We start from the raw sequence: 23,320 nt of genomic DNA on the forward strand, positions 1-23,320 counted from the left end.
TTTTTAACTGATTTATGTCTCTCAGTAGATGATTTGACACCTCCTCCTCATACCTATCTTTTTCTCATCAGCAAATTTAACTACCATAACATTCAGCCACTTCATCCAAGTCATTGATGTAAATTGAAAATAATTGATGTTCCAGCACCAATTCCAGTAGCATTCCATTAGTTTCAGCTTGCCAACCCAAAAATGACCCAGTTATGTCTACTCCCTGCACTACATACTCTTATCCTGTATAATAACCTTTGATGTAGCAACTTATCAAATTGCCTTTCTGAAATCAAGTACACCACATCTACTGGTGACCTCTTATCCACTTTGTTACATCTTCAAAGAAGTCTAATAAATAAATACTATTTCCATTTTATAAAACCATCATGATTCTGACTGATACTATTAAGATTTTGTAAGAATCCTGCTCTAACCTTCTTAATAACAGATTCTAACAATTTCCATATGACCGATGTTAGACTAACAGGCCCATAGTTTCCTGCTTCTTATCTCCGCCTTTGGCTAAAGGTCAATTTGCTGTTTTCTAATCAGGTGGGACTCTTACAGAATCTAAGAAATTTGGAAGTCTATGATCAATTCTTCTACTAAATCTGCAGCCACTTGTTTAAAGACTCTAGGATGCAGGCCATCTGGTCCTGGGGACTTGTAAGTCTTTAGATCGAAGAGTTTTCCCGGCATTTGTTGCTTGGTGATGGCAATTTTTTTCAGTTTCTCTCTCTCATGCATCTCTTAATTTTCAAATATCTTTAGAAAGTTTACTAAGTCTTTTACAATGAAGACAGATACAACATACCTCCACCATTTCCTCATTTCCCATGATCGATTCCCTAGATTGTCTTTATAGAGGACCATATTAGCCTTAGTTACCTTTTTCCTGGTTAAGTACTGCAGAAACACTTACTATCTGTTTACATCATACAAGCATGCTTTATTTTATACTCTGCTTTTTCCCTCTTGGTTAATTGTATTGTCATTCTTTGCCAATTGTTAAAATCAATTTTCTGTCATACCACTAATCCTTCCACAAGCTCAAGAATGCACAAATGGCCAAAATTAGAAGAGTGTAGAGATTTTGAAGGACTGTAGGGCTGGTGGAGGCTAAAGTGATGTGGAAAGACAAGGCCAAGGAGATATTTGAAAACAACGATAAGGATTTTAAAATTGAGATGCCTCCCCTCCCCTAGGCCCAGCCTCACCCTCCCCTAGGAGCCAGTAAAAATCAAAAAGCACAGTGACGATGAATGATCAAGATTTGGAACAATTTAAAGATATAGGCAACAAAGTTTTGGAAGAGCACAATTTTATCTGGATGAACATGAGCAGCCAGCAGATTATTGGAATAGTTGAGCCTAAAGGTAACAAGAGCATGGCTGATGGTTTTAGTTGGAGTTAAGGTAAGGGTCAGAATGGAGCAATGTTATGAAGGGCGTAAGCCATCTTGATGTTATGGATATCTGCTTGGACAGCCTTCTGGGCTCAAACACAGCCCCACCTTGCAGGAAAGAGTATTGGTGGAAATTTCTGCTTATTCGATATTGGATGTAGGACAAGCTGACAGATCAGACAATGGAACAGTTAGAGCAAAAATAGAGCTAAGCATTATCAGTGTACACATGGAACCTGACGTGTTTTCAATTGATATCACTGAGAGGTAGCTTATAGGTAAGAAACAGGTGAGGCAAGGACAGATCTTTGGGAAACTCCAAAGCTAACAGTGCAGCACTGGGAGGGAAAGCCATTTCAAATGATTCGCCAACTGCAACTCAATACATTAGAAGGGAAACAAACAAGGGCAGTTCCACCCAATCAGACAGCAAAGGGGTGGCACTAGGGGTGGATGGTGTGATAAACTGTGTCAGAGGTTGCGATAGATTGATAACGATGTGGGTGGATAATTTACCATGGTCACAAACATAAAAAATGTTATTTGTCACTTTGATAATTTCTCCATCTTGGGATAAAACAAGATAGGATGCTTAAAAAAAAGATTGCCAGAGGAGTAGGGAGACAGACCAAAGCGGGTTTAAAGATAAGGGCAAAGCCACAACTGCCACAGTTTGAGCAGGGTAACTGGTGAAAAGTATAATCATGCAGGGGAGTTGCGGTAAGAGGAAAAGTATCATCACTTTTCATTCATGTCTCCATTAAAGTCACGATGACAATGTGACATCCACAAAAAACTTATGGAGGGCAAGAAATTTACTGGCGAGTGAATGTGTAATCTAAAAGCTGTGAAGAAGGCAATAGTAAGCAATCCTCTAGCAGAGTCCACAGGATCATGCCAAAACAGTTGTAGTGGATGCCCAGGCTTTCACAACGTGGAGTTGCCAGCGTTGGACTGGGGTAGGCACAGTAAGTAGTCTCACAACACCAGGTTAAAGTCCAACAGGTTTATTTGGTAGCATGAGCTTTCGGAGCATTGCCCCTTCATCTGGTGAGTGAAGAGTTCAGTTCACAAACAGGGTACTATATAGACAATTACAAGATAATTAAACTCAATTACAAGATAATGGTTGGAATATTAGTCTTAACAAAAATCAAGTCCATACAGATGCAGACAATGTGAGTGGAGAGAGGGTTAAGCACAGGTTAAAAAAGGTGTGAATTGTCTCCAGCCAGGACGGTTAGCAAGATTTTGTAAACCCAGGTAAGTCATGGGGGTTACAGATAGTGTGACATGAACCCAAGATCCTGGTTGAGGCGGTCCTTGTGTGTGGAACTTGGCTATCAGTTTCTGCTCAGCGATTCTGAGTTGATCATGTGTCATGAAGGCTGCCTTGGGGAACACTCACCTGAAGCTCAGGGACTGAATGCCCTTGACTGCTGAGTGTTCTCTCAGCGTAGCCTGTGTTATAGATACATTGATAACATTTTCTTCTTTTGGACTCACAGCAAACAATCACTGAAACAATTACATGACGACATCAACAAGTTCCATCCCACCATCAGTTTCGCCAAGGACTACTCTCCAGAATCGGTTGCATTCTTGGACACGCATCTCCATCAAGAACAGTCACCTCAGCAGTTCACCGTATTGCAAACCCACGGATAACCTCACGATGCTCCACTTCTCCAGCTTCCACCCTAAACACATTAAAGAAGCCATCCCCTATGGACAAGCCCTCTGTATACACAGGATCTGCTCAGATGAGAAGGTTTGCAACAGACACTGAAAGATGTCCTCATAAGAACAGGATTACAGCAACCAACTCATCAATCAACAGTTCCGACGTGCCACAATGAAAAACTGCACAGTTCCTCAACAGACAAACACGGGACACGGCAAACAGAGTATCTTTGTCGTCCAGTACATTCCCGGAACGGAGAAGCTACATCATTTTCTCCGGAGCCTTCAATGTGTCATCGATGAAGATGAACATCTCGCCAAGGCCATCCCCACACGTCCACTACTTGTCTTCAAACAGCCGCGCAACCTCAAACAGACCATTGTATGCAGCAAACTACCTAGCCTTCAGGAAAACAGTGACGACAGCATCACACAGCCCCGCCACTGCAACCTCTGCAAGATGTGCTGAATCATTGACATGGATGCCATCTTCTCATGTAAGAACATCATCCACGAGGTACATGCTCTTGTGACTCGGTCAATATTATCTGCAGGAAAGGGCATCCTGAGGCATAGTACATTGGTGAGACCATGCAGATGCTACGTCAATGGATGAATGGACACTGCTCAACAGTCACCAAGCAGGAGTGTTCCCTTCCTTTCGGGGAACACTTCAGCAGTCAAGGGTATTCAGCCTCTGATCTTTGGTAAGCATTCTCCAAGGCGGCCCTCATGACACACGACAACACAGAATCGCTGAGCAGAAACTGATAGCCAAGTTCAGCATGTGAGGATGGCCTTAAATCGGGATCTTGGGTTCATGTCACACTATCTGTAACCCCCACGACTTGCCTGGGTTTGCAAAATCTCAAACTGTCTTGGCTGGAGACAATTCACATCTCTTTAACTTGTGCTTAACCCTCTCTCCCCTCACATTGCCTGCATCTGTAAAGATTTGATTACCTATTAAGACTCGCATTCTAATCATGATGTTGAGTTGAGTTTGTGTCTATATATGCCTGTTTGTGAACTGAACTTTTCACTCACCTGATGAAAGGGCAACGCTCTGAAAACTTATGTTACCAAATAATCCTGTTGGACTTTACCCTGGCGTTATGAGACTTTCACGTGCAGATGACATAGCAGTCGGTTCCTGTGCCAGGAATCATCGCTGATAAATATAACATTCAAAATAACAAGGTAACATTTCTCCAAATGTCAAAATCAGTTCCAAAAATAATTGTGAAATAAACTTCATTTCCTATTGCTTTTGAAATTTTTTTTAAACCAAAAAGATATACTGTTTTCAGAGATTCTTGAACCTCAGTCTTTTAAGTTTGTTTTTTTGAGGAACGCAAGAACAGTTTCATAAATTACAAATGTCAGTCCATTAACAGGAAATGCACGAACACAGTTCAGGCTCAAGCCCTTGAAGAAAACTCTTGTTCCCTCCTGTCTGAAACTTACGCTGATACAATTCAGTACACCACTATATCTCTGCTGTCCCATGCCATCCATCTGCATTCGGGATTTCATGACATCCATTGGAGTTGCCAATGTCCAGTAAGTCATGCCAGCACATCCACCAGCTAACAACATGGCCGACCAATCTGACGAGGAAGAAAGAGCTTTTAACTCGAGATACCTTCAACATGTAAAACCATTTCTCTATATGTTTGCTATCCCATTTCACACAAATCTGAAAAACCTCACCCTCCATTTGCACAGTGCTTTTAATATGGAAAAGATTTGTAAGAGGCTTCACAGAAATGTAATCAGACACAGATAGATGCTAAAAATGGAGAAATGTGGAAGGCTAGTCAAAAAAAGGTTTTAAATAGAATTTTAAAGAAAGATGAATGGTTTAAGACATGGTCAAAGTGGGAGAGTTAAGAGATCAGATTTTTTTTTTGTTTTTATTCCAATTCAGAGTCTCAACAAGTTGAGACATTCCCAATCCAAGCTGACAAGACAGGGCTCTCACCTCCTGTCTTGGGCTTGATCTACATGATCCAAGCTGATTGGAGTAGGTATAGCTCCTCCTCCAAGGCTTGATCTCATTTGCATCTTAGCCATAAGGCCGAGATGCTGCTTTTAAAAATTGCTTCAAATGAAACTGAAACGTAACCTAATAACTTCAACCAAGCACAGCATGTCGACACTACACTTGATCTTAGCCAAAACGCTGAGAAGTTAAGAGATCAAAATGTGTAAGTGGCAGAACAAAGGTAAGCAGAATTTCAAAGGACAACCTGAGATCTATAATCATTGAATGGCTGCCATCAGCACTCTTCTTAGCCATGATCACCACTATTTACATTCCCTTTGACTTGTCTATGACATCTTTGTTAATCCTACCCTCATAGTATAAATCTCATCCTAGTTTCTATTGTGTTCAGTTCTGACAAAGAGTCATTCAGGCTCAAAACATTAGCTCTATTTTCTCTCCACAGATGCTGTCAGACCTGCTGAGATTTTCCAGCATTTTCTGGTTTTGTTACAGAACCCAGCATTTGCAGTAATTTGCTTCTCGGCCTTTTGGCTAAGATCAAGCGTAATAACAACATGCTGTGCTTGGTTGAAGTCACAGGGTTACATTTTAGCTTCATTTGAAGCAATTTTTAAAAGCGGCATCTTGGCCTTTTGGCTAAGATGCAAATGAGATCAAGCCTTGGAGGAGGAGCTGTACCTCCTCCAATCAGCTTGGATCATGTAGATCAAGCCCAAGACAGGAGGTGAGAGCCCTGTCTTGTCAGCTTGGATTGGGAATGTCTCAACTTGTTGAGGCTCTGAATTGGATTTAATTTGATTGAACTGGATCAAAAAAAATCTAAAAATTTAAAAATTTGCTTTCATCCTAGTTAAAATCATGTTGAACGGACTTTGAAACAATTGCAAATTTGTAAATACCTGGCTTATTTTGTCCTTGTGGAGTCAGCCATTCAGTGAAAATGGAGTATGCCAAAAAATATAATCCAAAACATGGGATGTCTCTTAACCACAGTGCAGTAATACCTCTGTATAATCCTAAAATTCCTTCCTCTTTGATTACTGTTATTAGGCAGTGGATTGGGCCTCTGTATTTGGGCTTTGATAAAAGGTCACGAGATGGAGGACCTTGGTAAGACTGATGAGGATGGGTTTGATTCTGTTGTCTTATTTTGATTAGGTCAATAGGAGCAAACACCATAGCCTGAAAAAAAAAATCAAGATGTTTTAAACGACACTATAATAAAGCATCACATTTGTAATGACTCCAACAAGCCACGAGGTTGGCTATGATTCCCAATTGAGCAGGCAATTATGACCTTGATCAGGGATATCTTTTTGTGATGCCTTGATCAGAGAGTTCATACTCTAAGAGGCCACCCTCATGTGCCTTGCTGAAGTCATTACAACATTTAGGTTTGGTTTTAAAAATTGATGTCCTGTGAGGAGATTAGGCTAAGGACAAAATTCATCATATATTTTTAAAAATAAGCATTTTTCAAAATCAATTTATAAAAATTGTTTATTGAGAACCATCTACAACTTAAGCACTGGACTTCGTGTGCCTTGGATTATTCTGTTCGTATTTTGAAATTCTGTTTTATATGGAGTTGCATAAAATCCCTTAATTTGCAGAGAGTTATCCAATCTACAAAACCAAACAATAAATAACCTTCCAGTAAATTACAATATTAAACAAATTAGTTTACAATAAAGTAAAGCCACCATAGTCTTAGGTGACCACAGGCTATCTCTCCTTTGAGGGGGAGAGCTGACTGGTGGTGTTTTAACCTGAGGATCATGACACCTTAGGCAAGAGGTGAGGTTGAGAAGGCAGGCCTTCATGAATAACTACAGCTGGTCTGGGAATTGAGCTTGTGCTGCTGGAATTGCTCTGCATTACAAAATAGCTGCTCAGCCAACTGAGCTAATCCGACTCCCTTGTGTGGTTAAATGTGACATTTCCCTCTATTTGATGGCCTCCTTTTCCATCCATCCAAAATAAACTAAACTTCTACAGTGTGTTTCCCACAGATTCAAGAACTTGATGGAGATGGATACCTGGATTGATTGGTTGCAAGTTGGAATGATTTTCCAATTGTCACGCACATTTCATGTCCTCATGGTGGCCAAATAGTTTCCTGCTCACCTTAGTTTAATGTCTCGTCTGACTAACAGAAACACTGACAATGCAGCATTTCAGTACTGCATTAAGAGTCAGTCTATGTTGCAATGAGGTTTGGTCTTGAACCCAAAACCGTTTGACTCAGGTATGAGAATACCACCATTTGAACCAAAATTGCTGTACATATGGTTAGCTTGCAATTATTTACAGATATACACAAAATTGTGAAGTCCCTTACTGATTTGTTAACAGTTTAAATCAGTGATCAGAAAGCATTTTACATAAAATAAACTGGAGAACTTATGATAATTTATAGATCCAATTTAGTACTGGCAGCAGATATATTCTTAAGAGAAAAAATAAAAAATTTACTGCAAACAAGCACAGAGTATCTAGTCATTACAAATTTAGTTAGCTAGGATACATTAGATCACCTGATTCAAGACAAACGTTTATCATAGAATCCCTACTGTGCAGAAAGAGACCATTCGGCACACCAAGTCTACACTGGCTCTCCAACAGAGCATCTCTCCAACAGAGCTCATAATCCCACGTATTTACCCTGCTAATCCCCCTAGCCTACACATCTTGGGACACTAAGGGACAATTTAGCATGGCCAATCCACTTAATATGCACATCTTTAGACTGTGGGAGGAAACTAGAGCACCCGGAGGAAACCCATGCAGACAAAGGGAGAAAATGCAAACTCCACACAGTCACCCAAGGCCAGAATGGAATCCAGGTTGCTGGCCCTGTTACACGGCAGTGCTAATCACTGAGAAAACATGCCACCGAAATCACTTCATATTTTATCAGAAGTCACAAGTTTCACAAGACAGTTGCACATATATGGCATGATCCCACCCTCCCTCAAATTTATACACTGGTACAGAATTAACCAACTTCAATCTAAATAACTTGGGCTGTAAACCTAAGCAACAAAAAAGATGATATATGAACTCATTTGCCAATTATTATACAAGTTACTTACTTCAGCAGTTCCTGCAGAGCAACCTGCGATGAAGACATCAAGTCTGGCTGGTTTCACATCTGAGCTACTATGTCGCAAGTGACTTAAAAAATGGAGGCAATTTCTGTACGTACCAAAACAAACTGAACCGCAAACAGACACTGACAGAACAGGCAATGCCATTCCTTTATAAAATCCATAGACCTGAGTAAAAGGCACAAAAAAATTACTGAATATTTTCTCATTAAATATTTAACATTAAAATCAGAGACAGACAATTGGGCAAAGATATTAGGAAATTCTTTGTACAAGGGATGGTTGAAGTGTGGAACTTTCTCCAACAAAAAGCAGTTAGCTGAGTTAATCATTTTCATTTGGATCAATAGATTTTCACTCGTCAAGTGTTTTAAGCGATATGAAGTCAAGACAGATGGAGGAATTTACAATCTCATTGAATGTCTGCATAGATTCGAGCAGCTAAACAGCTGACTCCTGTTCCTGTTTGCATATTTAAATGGAAAAATATCTTTTTGCCAAATTATAAAAATTATTTCAAACCTTATTGTGTAGTTATTGCGTAGTACCTGACCTTCTAGTTGAGCAGGCAGATTTATATTGGTTGAGGTTGCAACATGATATTTCAGTACTCGACACTGGGAATGATTCATTGAAGGTTGGCCCAAATGAAAGCTGCACAGTTTGTGATAAATTTATAGAAACTAAATGGATTTCAGCAGAGGATGGGTTTGCTTCATAACTAGAAAACTATAATGCTCACCCTCTGGCAATTCTTAGAGTTAAACACAGTTACATCCAAAACAGCCATAGGTAAAGAAGTAAAGATATGGAAGGTTTCCAAAATAATCATTCTCTGTTTCACATTTATACACAAATTGACAAAAACTCAGGTTTACCTTCTCTCTTTGATATGTTGATTGAATACAGTGCCAAACACTACTGTACATGTGCTGTGTCTGAATTCTCACCTGGTGAGACAACAGCTATTAACTCCAATATCATGGGTATAAACAGGAAAAATTTCTGTCAATAGCCCAAATAAATACACTACCTTGATTGTATCCAAAGGATATCCCACAGCAGTAGCAAGTCCACCTGTGGTGGCAATGTAGATTTCACATCAGTGGATACAAAATAGAACTTTAATTGTAAATGTCACATGATAGGAAATCTTCAACATGCTCATCTTGCATAACGTTTCTAAACTAACTAACTGCAGTCTGTAAACTTAAAAAAAAACTAAGGTTGGGATTCTTGCGCTCGCCCTTTACTGGGATTCCGGTGCCGCTGCAGTGAATAGTGTTTTGGCTGAGTGCTAAATTCTCCATTCGCGCTGGCAGCAGGGGCAGGAAGAACAAGATCAGAGAATCCCAGCCCAAGTTCTGTACATGTGTTGACTCAGTAATGTTCCTTGTTTTGCCCTGCATTCCTTCAGAGCAAGACTTCCTCTATTCAACTTCAATTAACCCAGTTTGTAATCTGCTCTTTCACCTCCAGAAACCAAATTTCAATTATGATTTTAAAAAGTTTTGCAGGGTGTTAAGCAAAGTGGCATTAATTCTTACTGTTTCTAAGTAGTAGCTGGAAAATGAGATTAGAATTGATAGGTGCTTGATGGCCCCTATCATGAGAAGGGCTGAAGGGCCTCTTCTGTGCAGTAATGCTCTATACATAGCAAAAGCCGTTCAAATCTCATACTGTTCCCAGAAAGCGATGGTTGGTCTGCTACACAGCTTAAGATTGGCTGAGATGCATTTTTAGAAGTACCTCAGCTACCCGCAACAACAGTGCAGTACCCGGTTATCAGCTGGAGTCAGAGCTTTTGTCATTTTCCTGTTACCAGAGCATAATTATAAAAACAGGGAGTCATTACTCTGGATCTAGTGCATGCATTAACATGAAAAACATCATCCAGGACAAAGCAGCCGACTTGATTGGCACCACATCTCCAAAGGTTCACTTCACTCCCTCCACCAACGATCAGTAGCAGCAGCGTGTACTATCTCCAAGAATCACTGCGGCAATTCAACAAAGAACTTTCCAAGCCCACAACTACTTCCACCTAGAAGGACAAGGGCAGCAGATACATGGGAACGCCACCACCATCCAATCCAATCCTGACATGGAAATATATTGCCATTTCTTCACATTCGCTGGGTCAAAATCCTAGAATTCCCTCCCTAAGGGCATTGTGGGTCAACCCACAGCAGGTGGACTGCAGTGATTCAAGAAGGCAGCTCACCACCACTTTCTCAAGAACAATTAGGGATGGGCAATAAATGTTAGCCAGCCAGTGAAGCTCATGTCACATGAATGAATAAAGAAAACTGTATCATTCTCAAATACAATAGTATTTAATGAACACAAAAAACACAAAAAATGTTTTAATTTCTCAAATTAGAAGTTTTGACAAATTTATCCTGGTTTACATTAGCACTGCTTCTACCAGGGTTGTCCCTCTACTTCATATTAATGTTCCCGCAATCTAGATGGGGTAATTGGCACGGGCACACAATGAAGGATCGCCCTAAAATGTCATGGTTATGATGATGGATTGCAATTCATGCGTTTTCAGGCTTTTCATTGACAGGAATCTACTGATGCTGGTTTCCAAATTCTGCAATTGCTAGAATAAAAATATAGATATTCCTTGTACCTACCTCAACTGGTCAGTTGATTTCCCTCAAGGGGTCCCTCAATAGCAACAAAAAAAAAAGGAAACTCAACAAGAGATAGCAAGCCTGCAAATAAATCAGCCATTTTACCAGTAGTTAATCTGCTGAGGTTATTTTAGAATATGTCACAATATGACAATACTGGGCAACCTCAGAGCAACTATTTCCAATACATGAGAGCCTGGTACATAACAGAGCTTGTGGTTAAGATGCACACAAGTACTGTACAAGAGTATAAAATTGTATTAATTTACTATGATATTGATGCTTTATTTTGCAAAAAATTCAAAAAGCACAATAAAACTATCAAAAGAATACAAATGTTTCTGCAACAGTGTCATTTATTATGAAATGATGCATAAATGATTGTAAAAGCCACTGTAAAAAGTGCATAGTGACTATGCCACTGTGAAAAGAAAGTGCACGAGTTACAAACTCCTTTTTAATAATAGCCACAGCACATTTACTTTGCATCCGAATGTTCCAGCAATTAATGGTATCTGTAAATTAATACAGATCCCTCAAGCAAAAAATAAATCATCTGAATAAGAGATAAGAAATGTTACTTGAGAAACCAAAGTGAAAAAGGTCAGAAAAAGGAAACAATGCCAAAATGAATTTTGCCTTTAGCGTGCCACTTAAAGATGACGGTCTACCTTGTGAAGTTATTTTTTTTAATGAGTCAAAGTTCAGTATAAAAGCAGATAAATAATATCACTATTTATATAATATGATCACTTTCCTAAAATATCAAGTTACATCTCAATTAAAATGAATCACTCTAATTTCTTTCCCAACACTTAAAATGGTTGATTGCACAGAGAAGCATTGGGGTTGCAAACAACTTGCTTGTGGCTTTGGCATGAGTTATCAGCAAATCACGTACAGGATACAAATCACAGCTTTCCAGATTGCAGTCTACCAAGGTGTCAGACTTTTAATATTTTTTGACCTGCTAGTACATTATTTTGATTTTTTTGTAAGTTACTGTGAAAATCCCCAAGTTGTCACACTCCAGGGGATTTTCACAGTAACTTAAGAAAATGCTACGTATTAATTATGAAGATTGTTTCTTTTGCGTAGCTAATTGCATCTTTCAGGAGTTTAGACATGGAGCCTCCAGGAGTGTGTTCATATTTGTAACAAGTCTCTAGAGCTTACTCAGACCAATGGCCCATCTTAACTGATCCACCCAAAATGATCCCAAAATCTTCACATTACATACTGAATTATTTCTTAATGATTTAGAGTTTTTGTCTTCTATTAGTCCAGGATCCATTCCATACATCAGTTACTCTTTGTGCAAAATAGACATTCCTAACACCACTTCTAAATTTGATTTTTTACTAGTTTGAGTCCACTACTTGAATCCATGTTCCTTGACCTACTCTTTCAACTTAAAGGATTTTAAATTTAAAGGTAATTGTCCAGATTTATTTTTTCATTTAATTAATCATTCACTGACGTAAGATCACCTCCCAAAGTATCTCCTTTTGCGGCTTAGAAGCTCAATTCTTTCCCCAGGTCTCACACTTCCGGCATCAGGGATCAAGGCTGAATTTCTCCTTTGTGTCTTCCTACATCATCCAGCTCAATGGGGCTGCATTCACTTGGTTCCATTCATAACTATCCAGTCATGGCCAGATAATCACCTGCAATGACTTCTATTTCCACTCCCGCACCATCACCTCGGAATCCTCCAAGGACCTATTCCTGATTCCCTCTTACTTCCCATCTATTTGCTGCCCCTTGGCACTATCCAAAAACACTAATCTTCCTGTGTGCTGATGACAATCATCTCTACCTGACCACCACCTCTCTCAACCTCTCCATGGTCTATAAATTGTCAGATTGATGGTCCAATAGCCAGTACTACAAGAAGAACAAAAATTTTCTTCAACTAAACATGAGGAGACTAAAGTTTTCAGACCCCGCTTTAAGCTTTAGATCCCGTTATAATCTCCACTCCTCGCTACAATCCCTCTTCTGGGCAAACGTCTGAGGCAAGACCCAGACTGTTAGCAACCTTGGTGCCAAATTTGATACAAAGGTGAACTTCTGACCACATATCCATGCAATCACAAAGACTGCCGAGTTCCACCTCTGTAACATCACCTGACTCTTCTCCTACATCTGCTACTGAAATCTTCATCCACACCAATGTTACCTCTGGATTTGAACGTTACACATTCCTGACTGTTTTATCACTGTAAACTAGGTCATCCAAAGCTCTGCCACCCCATGTTCTTATCTGCACCAAATCCCATTCACACATTATCTTGGCATGTGCTGATCTACACCGACTTCCAGAAATGCAGCACCATGATTTTAAAAGTTTCATCCTTTGTATCCAAATCCCTCCAGTGCCTTGCCTCTCCCTTTCTCTGTAAACACTCCCACCCCGACAACCCACTTAAGTATAAGCGATCATCTAACTCTAGCCTTGTGAGCATCATAAACTGGAATCAAGCATAATATAACCATTCAACATCCTGGCCCTGCCAGGCTGCTCTACAGCCCATTGTTAGTTTTATGCCCTTAAAAGTTTAATTTTTTTTAATCTTTAGCAACAGTTTACTGCATGCAGGAATGAGACTCAACAATTTAAATGGTTCCCTTTCTGTTGAGGAGATTGCATTAGCATTATGATGTTGCATAGAGGGAGGTTGAGAGTGGGGTATTGTTAGTGCAAGGCAAACAGCAGCTCTTTATTGGCAGAACATGGTGGTCAATTTGCACATCAGTAATGAATGGCATGCAGCAAGAACTCATCATTGAGACAACATTGTTTATTAATTGTAGCCAGCTCAGGGGCATATTTACATTGAAACATACCATGTCTGGACAAAGGGTCTCCAAACAACAAGGAGCCCTAAAGTGATGAGCGAGTGTCTCACAACCAATCAGGCACAGAACTGGTTAGGTGCATTGACCCAAACAGGCACTGGAATGTGGTGATTAGGGGATTTTCAAGTAACCTCATTGAAGTGTTAATATAAGCCTTACTTGTGACTAATGAATAAACATTGACTACTTTGATGTTCTTTCCAGAAATTACATATGAATCACTCTGCTGAGCCAATTAAAGAGGAGGGAACAATTCTTTCCTGCCATAATCACTGCTCAGAACTACATTATCCATCCGGTTTGTGGCACTGTGAAGAATATGTGTGGAATAGAGGGAGGCCCAGCCCCTGGTGCCTCACGGAGATGTAGTTCTGCCACAGACAGCAGTATTTAGTGCCCAGCATTTGGGATTCAAATCTGAGAAAGCGTGAACCCAAACAACTGTCACATAGGCAGAGCTGCAATTGGAGGTGTGCACGGGTAAATGTCAGACCCGGGTGGTGGGAACAGGATCACAGCTCTTTAACCACCTCAACCCCATTTCACCTTCCTTCACTCATATTCCTCTTCACTCCCATCCTTCTCCTTCACCCTTATCCATCATGCCCCATCTCACCCTCCTTCACCCCATTTCTCCCCCTCATTTACCCCCATATTCCATGCCCCATCCCCTCCTTCACCCCATTTCACCCTCTCGTCTTCATCATCATCCCCTTGTTCACTCCTCCATTCTCCCAATAGAAAATGGTGATTTAACCATAAGAGGTTAGTGCACAAAATTAAAGTACGTGAGATTAGGGGTAATATATTGGCATGGATTGAGAATTGGTTAGCAGGGAAAGAAGAGTAGGAACAATTGGGTATTTTTCAAAGTGTCAGACAGACTAGTGGGGTCCCACAGGGGTCAATGTTTAGGCCCCAGCTGTTCCCAATATACATCAATGATTTGAATGAGGGAACCAAAAGTAATATTTCCAAGTTTGCTGATGACACAAATCATAGAACATAGAACGCAACAGCACAGTACAGGTCCTTTGGCCCTCAACGTTGAGCCCAGCAATGTCCAATCCCAAGATCAAGCTATCCCCTGCCTATAATTCTGGAGTGCTCCTTGTGCCTATCCAATAACCGTTTGAAAGTTTTTAAAGTGTCTGACTCCACTATCACAACAGGCAGTCTATTCACACCCCAACCAATCTCTGGGTGAAGAAGCTACCTCAGACATCCCTCCTATATCTCCCACCATGAACCTTTAGTTATGCCCCCTAGCAACAGCTACATCCACCCTAGGAAATAGTCTCTGCATGCCCATTCTATCAATCCCCCTCATCATCTTATAAACCTCTATTAAGTCGCCTCTCATCCTCCTCTGCTCCAAAGAGAAAAGCCCCAGCTCCTTCAACCTTTCCTAATAAGACCTATCCTCCAACCAGGCAGCATCCTAGTAAATCTCCTCTGCACTCTCTCCAGTGCTACCATGTCCTCCTTATAATGAGGTGACCAGAACTGAATACAATATTCCAAATGTGGTCTCACCAACGTCCGGTATAGTTGCAGCATAACTCCGCGGCTCTTAAACACAAACCCACTGTTAATAAACGCTAACATACTATAAGCCTTCTTCATGGCTCTATCCACTTGAGTGGCAACCTTCAGAGATCTATGGATACGAACCTCAAGATCTCTCTGTTGCTCCACATTCCTTAGAACCCTGCTGATAACCCTGTAATTCACATTCAAGTTTGTCCTACCAAAATGAATCACCTCACACTTATCAGGGTTAAATTCCAACTGCCACTTTTTGGCCCAGCTCTGCATCCCATCAATGTCTCTTTGCAGCCTGCAAGAGCCCTCCACCTCATCCACTACTCCGCTAATCTTGGTGTTGTTAGCAAATTTACTAACCCAACCTTCAGCCCCTTCTTCCAAGTCAGTGATAAAAAAAATCACAAAAAGCAGAGGACCAAGCACTGTGGTACACTGCTGGTAACTGGCCTCCAGTCTGAAAATTTTCCCTCCACCACCACCCTCTTCTATGATACAGCCAGTTACGTATCCAATTAGCCAAATTTCCTTCTGTCCCACACCTTCTTATCTTCTTCATGAGCCTACCATGGGGAACCATATCAAACACCTTACTAAAATCCATGTATACGACATCTACTGCTCTACCTTCGTCTACACACTTTGTTACCTCCTCAAAGAATTCAATCAAATTTGTGAGGCAGGACCTACCCCTCACGAAACCGTGCTGACTATCCCAGATTAAACTGAATCTTTCCAAATGGTCATAAATCCTATCTCTCAGGACCTTTTCCATTAACTTACCAACCACCGAAGTAAGACCAACTGGCCTATAATTACCAGGGTCATTCCTATTTCCTTTCTTGCAAAGACGAACAACATTTGCCACTCTCCAGTCCTCTGGCACTGTCCCTGTGGACAGTGAGGACCCAAAGATCAAAACTAAACGCTCCGCAATTTCATCCCTTGCCTCCCAAAGTATCCTAGGATGTTTCCCATCTGGCCCAGGGAATTTTCAAAATTGCTAATACATCTTCCCTCAGAACATCTACCCACTCCATCCTATCAGCCTGTATCACACACACCTCCTCAAAAACGTGGCCCCTCTCCTTAGTGAACACTGAAGAAAAGTAAGTTCCCAATACTACCCTCGACTGGCCCTAATCTCACCCTGGTCATTCTTTTATTTCTCACATAAGAGTAAAAAGCCTTGGGGTTTTCTTTTAACCGACCTGCCAAGAACTTCTCATGCCCCCTCCTAGCTCTCCTAAGCCCTTTCTTTAACTCATTCCTAGCCAACTTGTAACACTCAAGCAACCCAACTGAACCTTGTTTTTTCATCCTTACATACGCTTCCTTTTTCCTCTTGACAAGACATTCAATCTCCTTTGTGAACCATGGTTCCCTCACTCGGCCATTTCCTCCCTGCCTGCCAGGGACATACCTATCAAGGACACGCAGTATTTGTTCCTTGAAAAAGCTCCACTTTTCATTTGTGCCCATACCTGACAGTTTCTGCTCCCATCTTATGCTCCTTAATTCTTGCCTAATTGCCCCAATTATAAACCTTGTCCTGTCGTGTGACTCTATCCTTCTCCATTGCAATAATGAAGGACACCGAATTATGGTCACTATCCCCAAAGTGCTCTCCCACAAACAAATCTAACACTTGGCCCGGTTCATTACCCAGTACCAAGTCCAATGTGGCCCCACCTGTGGTGATTATTTTCCAAACCTCGCTGGATTCCGGGGAAGTGCTGGAAGATTGGAAAACGGCTAATGTTACACCACTGTTTAAAAAGGGTAGCAGGCAAAAGGCAGGGAATTATAGGCCAGTTAGTTTAACGTCTGTTGTAGGAAGAATGCTTGAATCCATAATCAAGGAGAAAATAGCGAGGCATCTTGAGAAGAATTGTTTGATAGAGCAGACACAGCACGGTTTCGTTAAGGGGAAGTCGTGTCTGACGAATTTATTGGAATTCTATGAGGACGTGTCTAGTGCGGTGGATAGAGGGGAACCGGTGGATGTGGTGTTTCTCGATTTTCAGAAGGCGTTTGATAAGGTGGCGCACAAGAGGTTGTTACAGAAGGTTAGGGGGCATGGAGTTGGCGGTTGGGTGTTAGCGTGGATAGGGGATTGGCTGTCAAATAGGAGCAGAGAGTGGGTGTCGATGGGTGCTATTCGGATTGGCAGTTGGTGACTAGTGGAGTGCCCCAGGGATTGGCGCTGGGGCCTCAGCTATTTACCATTTATACAGATGATCTGGAGAAGGGAACCGAGTGTAAGGTGTCGAAATTTGCCGATGACACAAAGATTGGTGGAATGGCAAATTGTGCGGAGGGTGTGGAAAGTCTGCAGAGGGATCTAGATTGGCTGAGCGAGTGGGCGAAGACCTGGCAGGTGGAATACAATGTTGGCAAGTGTGAGGTTATCCACTTTGGTAGGAATAATGGTAGGAAGGACTACTAATTACATGGCGAAAAGCTGCAACATGCTACGGTGCAGAGGGACCTGGGGGTCCTAGCGCATGAATCGCAAAAACCCAGCCTGCAGGTGCAGCAGGTGGTCAGGAAGGCAAATGGGATGCTGGTCTTCACAGCGAGGGGGATTGAATATAAAAGTAGGGAGGTCTTGCTGCAACTGTACAGGGCACTGGTGAGGCCGCAGCTGGAGTACTGTGTGCAGTTTTGGTCGCCGCACTTGCACAAGGATATTTTGGCCTTGGAGGGAGTGCAAAGGAGGTTCACTCGGCTGATACTGGAATTGAGGGGGTTGAACTATGAGGAGAGGCTGAATAAACTGGGCTTGTACTCGTTAGAGTTTAGAAGGATGAGGGGAGATCTCATTGAGACGTACAAGATGATGAAAGGGATGGATAGGGTAGAGGTGGAGAGGTTCTTACCGCTCAGAAAGGACAGCAGGACTAGAGGGCACAGCCTCAAGATAAGGGGGGGGGGCAGTTTAGAACGGAGTTGAGGAGGAACTTCTTCACTCAAAGGGTGGTGAATCTCTGGAATTCTCTGCCCGTTGAAGTGGTTGAGGCTTCCTCACTAAATATATTTAAGACGCGGGTGGATAGGTTTTTGGTAGGCAAGGGGGTTAAGGGTTATGGGGAGAAAGTGGGAAAGTGGAACGGAGCCACTTCAGATCAGCCATGATCTTATTCAATGGCAGGGCAGGCTCGAAGGGCTAGATGGCCTACTCCTGCTCCTATTTCTTATGTTCTTACCTCTTGTCGGCTTATCCACATATCGTGTAAGGAAACTCTCCTGCACACACTGTACAAAAAGTGTCCCATCTGAACTATTTGACCTATAAAGGTTCCAAATCAATATCTGGAAAGTTAAAGTCACCCATGATAACTATCCTGTGACCTCCACACCTATCCATAATCTGCTTTGCCATTTCCTCCTCCACATCTCTATTACTATTTGGGGGCCTACAGAAAACTCCTAACAACGTGACTGCTCCTTTCCTATTTCTAACTTCAGCCCATATTAACTCAGTTGGCAGATCGCCCTCGAATTGCCTTTCAGCAGCCGTTAAATCCTGGTGGGAATGTGAGGGGAGTTAAGATTCTTAAAGATTACGTAAGTAAATGTGACAGATGCAGTATAAAATGGGTAAATGCGCAGTTATCCACATCAGGCAGGGAAACAGAATGGCCAAGTATTATTTAAATGGTGATAGATTGGGAAATGTTGACATACAAAGGAGTCTGGGTGTCCTAATACACCAGTCACTCAAAGCAAGCATGCAGCAATAGCACCCAGTTAGGAAGGCAAATACTTTGTTAGTTTTCATTTTATGAGTTCTTCAGCACAGGAACAAGAACATCTTTGTGTAGCTGTACAGGGCTTTGGTGAGACCACGCCTAGAATACCATGTGTCATTTTGGTCTGCTTATCGAAGAAAGGATATACTTGCCATTGAGGAAGTACAATAAAGGTTCACCAGACTGATTGCTGGGATGGCAGGATTGTCGGATGAAGAGAGATTGAATCAACTAGGCCCAAGTTTAGAAGAATGAGAGGGGATCTTATTGAAACTTATAAAAAGAGCTGGACATACTGGATGCAGAGGTGTTATTTCCTCTGGCTGAGATGGCTAGAACAATGCGTCACAGCCTCAGGATTATTAGCTCTGAGATGATGAGAAATTTATTCATTCAGAGGATGCTGAACCTTTGGAATCTCTACCACAGAAGGCTGTTGAAGCCAAATCACTGAATATATTTAAGGAGGAAATAGATAGATTTCTGCATCTAAAGATGTCAAGGGGTATGGGGAGAGCACTGGAGAATGGTGTTGAGATAAAGGGTCCACATGATCATATTGAATGGCAGAGAAGGCTGGAATGGCCAAAGAGCATTCTCCTATTTTCCACATTTCCTGCTCTTACTTCTTACGTTATCACGTTAGTCAGTGATACTAATTAGTAGCAGTAGTGATCCCAGCATTGAGAAACCCTGTTAAAACTTCCTCGTACTCCGACATGACCCCGCTAACCACCCCATTTCTTCTCACTATTCAAGATTTATTCCGAATTTCCCCAACTTTGAATTTAATAGATAACCCGCCATGCAGAACTTCGTGAAATCCATTTTACACAACAGCTTCTAAACGCCTCTCCCTGGAAGAGAGGCGTCAATAACAAAAGATAGGTTTGCGCAATCAATACCACTTAGGAAAATGGCTCAAACTGTCCCTGAACATGACAACATTTACAATCGACAGTTGATATCTAACATACACAGCTCTTCAGGTGACCTTCAAGCGCCAACGGTAACTGAATAAACCAAACCTAAGCGCAAGCAAATCATTCCAACACGTTTGTTCCATTCAGCTTTTAAAATTAACAGGCTCTTCGTTAACAAAAAAAATTCTTGAGAATGTTATTTTAAGAATAACAGGCTCTTAGCGAATCCATAAAAAGCTGAAAAAAAACTGGTGTGTTTTCCGCTTGCGTATCAATTTAAAACTTTGTCATCTTAACAACCAATTTTGAAATAATAACTCCGTGTTTATAATTAATTGGGGATACTTCTCTGACTTTGAAGCACTTACTGAAGTTTGGCATTTCTTACCTGCAACCCACCCTGCTAAGAAGTCAAGTAAATGCATTTTAAGCCAAATGTCACCTCCTTTTCCAAAGCTCTGTCGGGCTGATGGACAGTTTGTAATTGTCACACAAAAGGCCTAACCACGATGACAGTCCCCAAAACTTCAGTTATGTAACACAGTCTGCGGGCATGGTAATAAACACCCTACAACTAAGCACTACCGCAAGAACTGGTCCCGCGACCAGTCTGCTGGCGGAAACAGCTGAGTGACGGCGTAAACAAACGTGCAGTGCCCGATGCCGAATGTCGGGAGGCTCGAACCTGCCGTGGGGCGGAAATAGCCGAGTGTTGAAACGAACGAACCTGCAGCGGGCAGAAATAACCGAGTGTTGGAATGCGCTCACCCTCTGTGGGCGGAAATAGCGGACAGGTGACGGAAATAGCCGAGTGTTGACAGGCACGAAGCCGCCGTGGGCGGAAACAGCCGAGTGTTGGGAGACGCTAACCCGCCGTGGACGGAAATACTCGACTAACGGCGGAAATGGCCGAGTGCGAGCTAATCTTCAGGGAACATGGCGGGAAGATTGCCATTTGAATTCTAGAAACCGTTTTCATTTTTCGCCGGGGAGGCAGATTGGTAATAAATCTTAATTGTTAATGCTAACAACTGTTAATCGGCGGCGGCACGAAAAAGGTTTAATATTCAGTGAAAAGTGGAGAATTGCTTGTAGTTAAAATACTGCTGGAATCTGAAACAAAAACAGAAAACTGAAACAAAAACAGAAAAAACCATCAGGTCTGATAGCATCTGCCAAGAGATTGTAGTTCAGACCCTGGGCTGATTGGAACTTCAACCCCAGATTTACATCTTCCCCAGTAACCTTTCCACTACCTTGTAAATCAAGATTCTATCTAGCTCTGACTTAAAAATATTTAAAGACTTTGCTTTAATCATCTTTTCAGGAAGAGTTCCAAAGACTGACAACGTACGAAAGAAAACAATCTCTTCATCTCTGTCTTAAAAAGGTGACTCTTTATTTTGAAATAGTGATCCCATTTCTAGATTTTCCCCCAAGAGGAAACATCCTTTCCACATTCATTCTGTCATGACTCGACAAGAACTTAAGATGGTTCAGTCAAGCCACCTCTTCTTAGTCTTCTGAAGTCCAGTGGTTACAAGCCAAGCCTGTCCAACCTTTCCTCATAATGCAACCCATCCATTCCAGGTAGTAGTCTAGTAAACCTTCTATGAGTTTTTCCAACAGATTTACATATTTCCTGAAATAAAGAGACCAATACTGTACACGGTACTCCAAATGTTATCTCATGTCATGCCCTGTATGCAACATTCAATTCCCCTCGCAATAAACAATAACATTCTATTAGCTTTTCTAATTACTTGCTGTACCTGCACACTAAGGTTTTGTGATTTGTGCACATGGAAACTGATATCCCTCTGCATCTCAGATGTCAACAATCCTGCCCCCTTTAGATAATATGCTGTTTTCATTCTTCCTATTAAAATGAATAATTTCTAATTTTCCCACATTATACTACATTTGCCAGATCTTTGACCATTTATTTTATCTATTGCACCCTCCTTGTGTCCTCTTCACAGCTTACATTCCTTACGTCATCAAATTTAACAACCATGCCTTCAGTCCCTTCACTTCCCGCTGCCTCGAAAAAGCAGCCAGCATAATCAAGGCCCCCATGCATGTCAGACATACTCTACCACCTTCTTCCATCAGGAAAAAGACACAAAAGTCTGTGATCATGTACTAACTGACTACAGAATAGCTCCTTCCCTGCTGTCATCAGACTGTTGAATGGATCTACCACATATTAAGTTGACCTTTCTGTACACTCTCACTATGACTGTAACACTATATTCTGCACCCTCCTTTCTTCCTCCCTATGTGCTCTATGAACAGTATGTTTTATCTCTGTTGTGGGCAAGAAACAATATTTTTCAATGTATCCCAATACATGTGACAATAATAAATCAAATCCTCTCTATTAACACTGGTCCCGCCCCCAGTGCCCTGACCCCGCCCCTTGGACACTGATCCCGCCCTAACCAGCCTCTGTTTTCGATGTAAATACAACTGCATTCATCGCTTTTCTTTATACCTGCATGTTACGTAAAAAGTTCAGATCTTGAATAAAACAAAACAGCTTCAGCTATTTTAATCATTTTAGAAGTCGCATTTTCTGACGCAGTGTCTGTTTTACATTGATACCGCTCGCCAAGTCTGATCCTTATTCTAATTGCAGTAAAAAGTCTGACAACACCAGGTTTTAGTCCAACCGATTTATTTGATAATAGACTCACAAGCTTTCGGGGTTAGTCCCTTCGTCAGGTGAATGGAGAGTAGTTGTGGATTTCCGAAATAACCATGTAACGCCCAGGATTCCCAGGCTGGTTTCTGTTCCGTTGTAGCTGGGAAAAAGGCGCGGCCAGTCTCACACGCGGCTGCTCTGTTTAGTAGATACTCGCTCTTCGAGCAGCAAATATCCCGATTTAGAACACTCCTGTCAGTGGAGAGTCAGCCACAATAGGCACTTAGTCAGGTAATGGCTGTAGTGTAGCCTGATGTTACGATGGGATTCGTCTGCAGTGCGCTTTAATGTATGACTGCGGCAGGGTAGTCTAGGGCTGCAATTCGTTCTGAAGCATGGTCAAGGTGGGATAAGGACCGGCCTAGTGCAATGAACGAGTTGTTCAGAATGTATTACCTTAATTTGAATTAATGTTGCTGTGTAATACACATGATTTATGAAAGATATTTTTTGAACTTAAGTAGAATAAGTTTTTGTTAATTGTTACATCTTTATTGACTTACATTTATTTTAATTCGCTGAATTTTATATCCATCATCTGCATCACATCAGTTTGGATATATTAATTTCTTTGTACAATATAATTTTAGTGTGTAGTAGCAGATATTATTTCGTTTTTGAATCAGTTACTACATTAAATGAAGCAATATATTTCATTTGGATGATCACATTAGATGGCCTTT

General features: G+C 41.4%; 1 protein-coding gene across 6 annotated transcripts; it reads right to left on the minus strand.

Moving 5' to 3' along the window:
* Nucleotides 1-4,182: 4,182 nt before the first annotated feature.
* Nucleotides 4,183-20,527, minus strand: slc25a47b (solute carrier family 25 member 47b). Of its 6 annotated transcripts, XM_080202511.1 has the most exons (6): nucleotides 20,319-20,527; nucleotides 9,237-9,280; nucleotides 9,082-9,153; nucleotides 8,189-8,371; nucleotides 5,993-6,275; nucleotides 4,183-4,692 (listed from the first exon to the last, which is right to left on the minus strand). In XM_080202511.1, the coding sequence occupies exons 1-6, from the start codon at nucleotides 20,353-20,355 to the stop codon at nucleotides 4,406-4,408; spliced, it is 906 nt and encodes a 301-aa protein (XP_080058637.1). In that variant the 5' UTR covers nucleotides 20,356-20,527; the 3' UTR covers nucleotides 4,183-4,405. The 6 variants fall into 6 exon arrangements, with proteins under 6 accessions (XP_080058637.1, XP_080058638.1, XP_080058640.1 ...); XM_080202512.1 differs by lacking the exon at nucleotides 9,082-9,153; XM_080202514.1 differs by lacking the exon at nucleotides 20,319-20,527 and having other exon boundaries at nucleotides 8,302-8,371; nucleotides 9,237-9,278.
* Nucleotides 20,528-23,320: the final 2,793 nt, after the last annotated feature.

This window comes from Carcharhinus amblyrhynchos, chromosome 14, assembly GCF_965287045.1.
Source record: "Carcharhinus amblyrhynchos chromosome 14, sCarAmb.v2.hapA, whole genome shotgun sequence".
Lineage (NCBI taxonomy): Eukaryota > Metazoa > Chordata > Chondrichthyes > Carcharhiniformes > Carcharhinidae > Carcharhinus > Carcharhinus amblyrhynchos.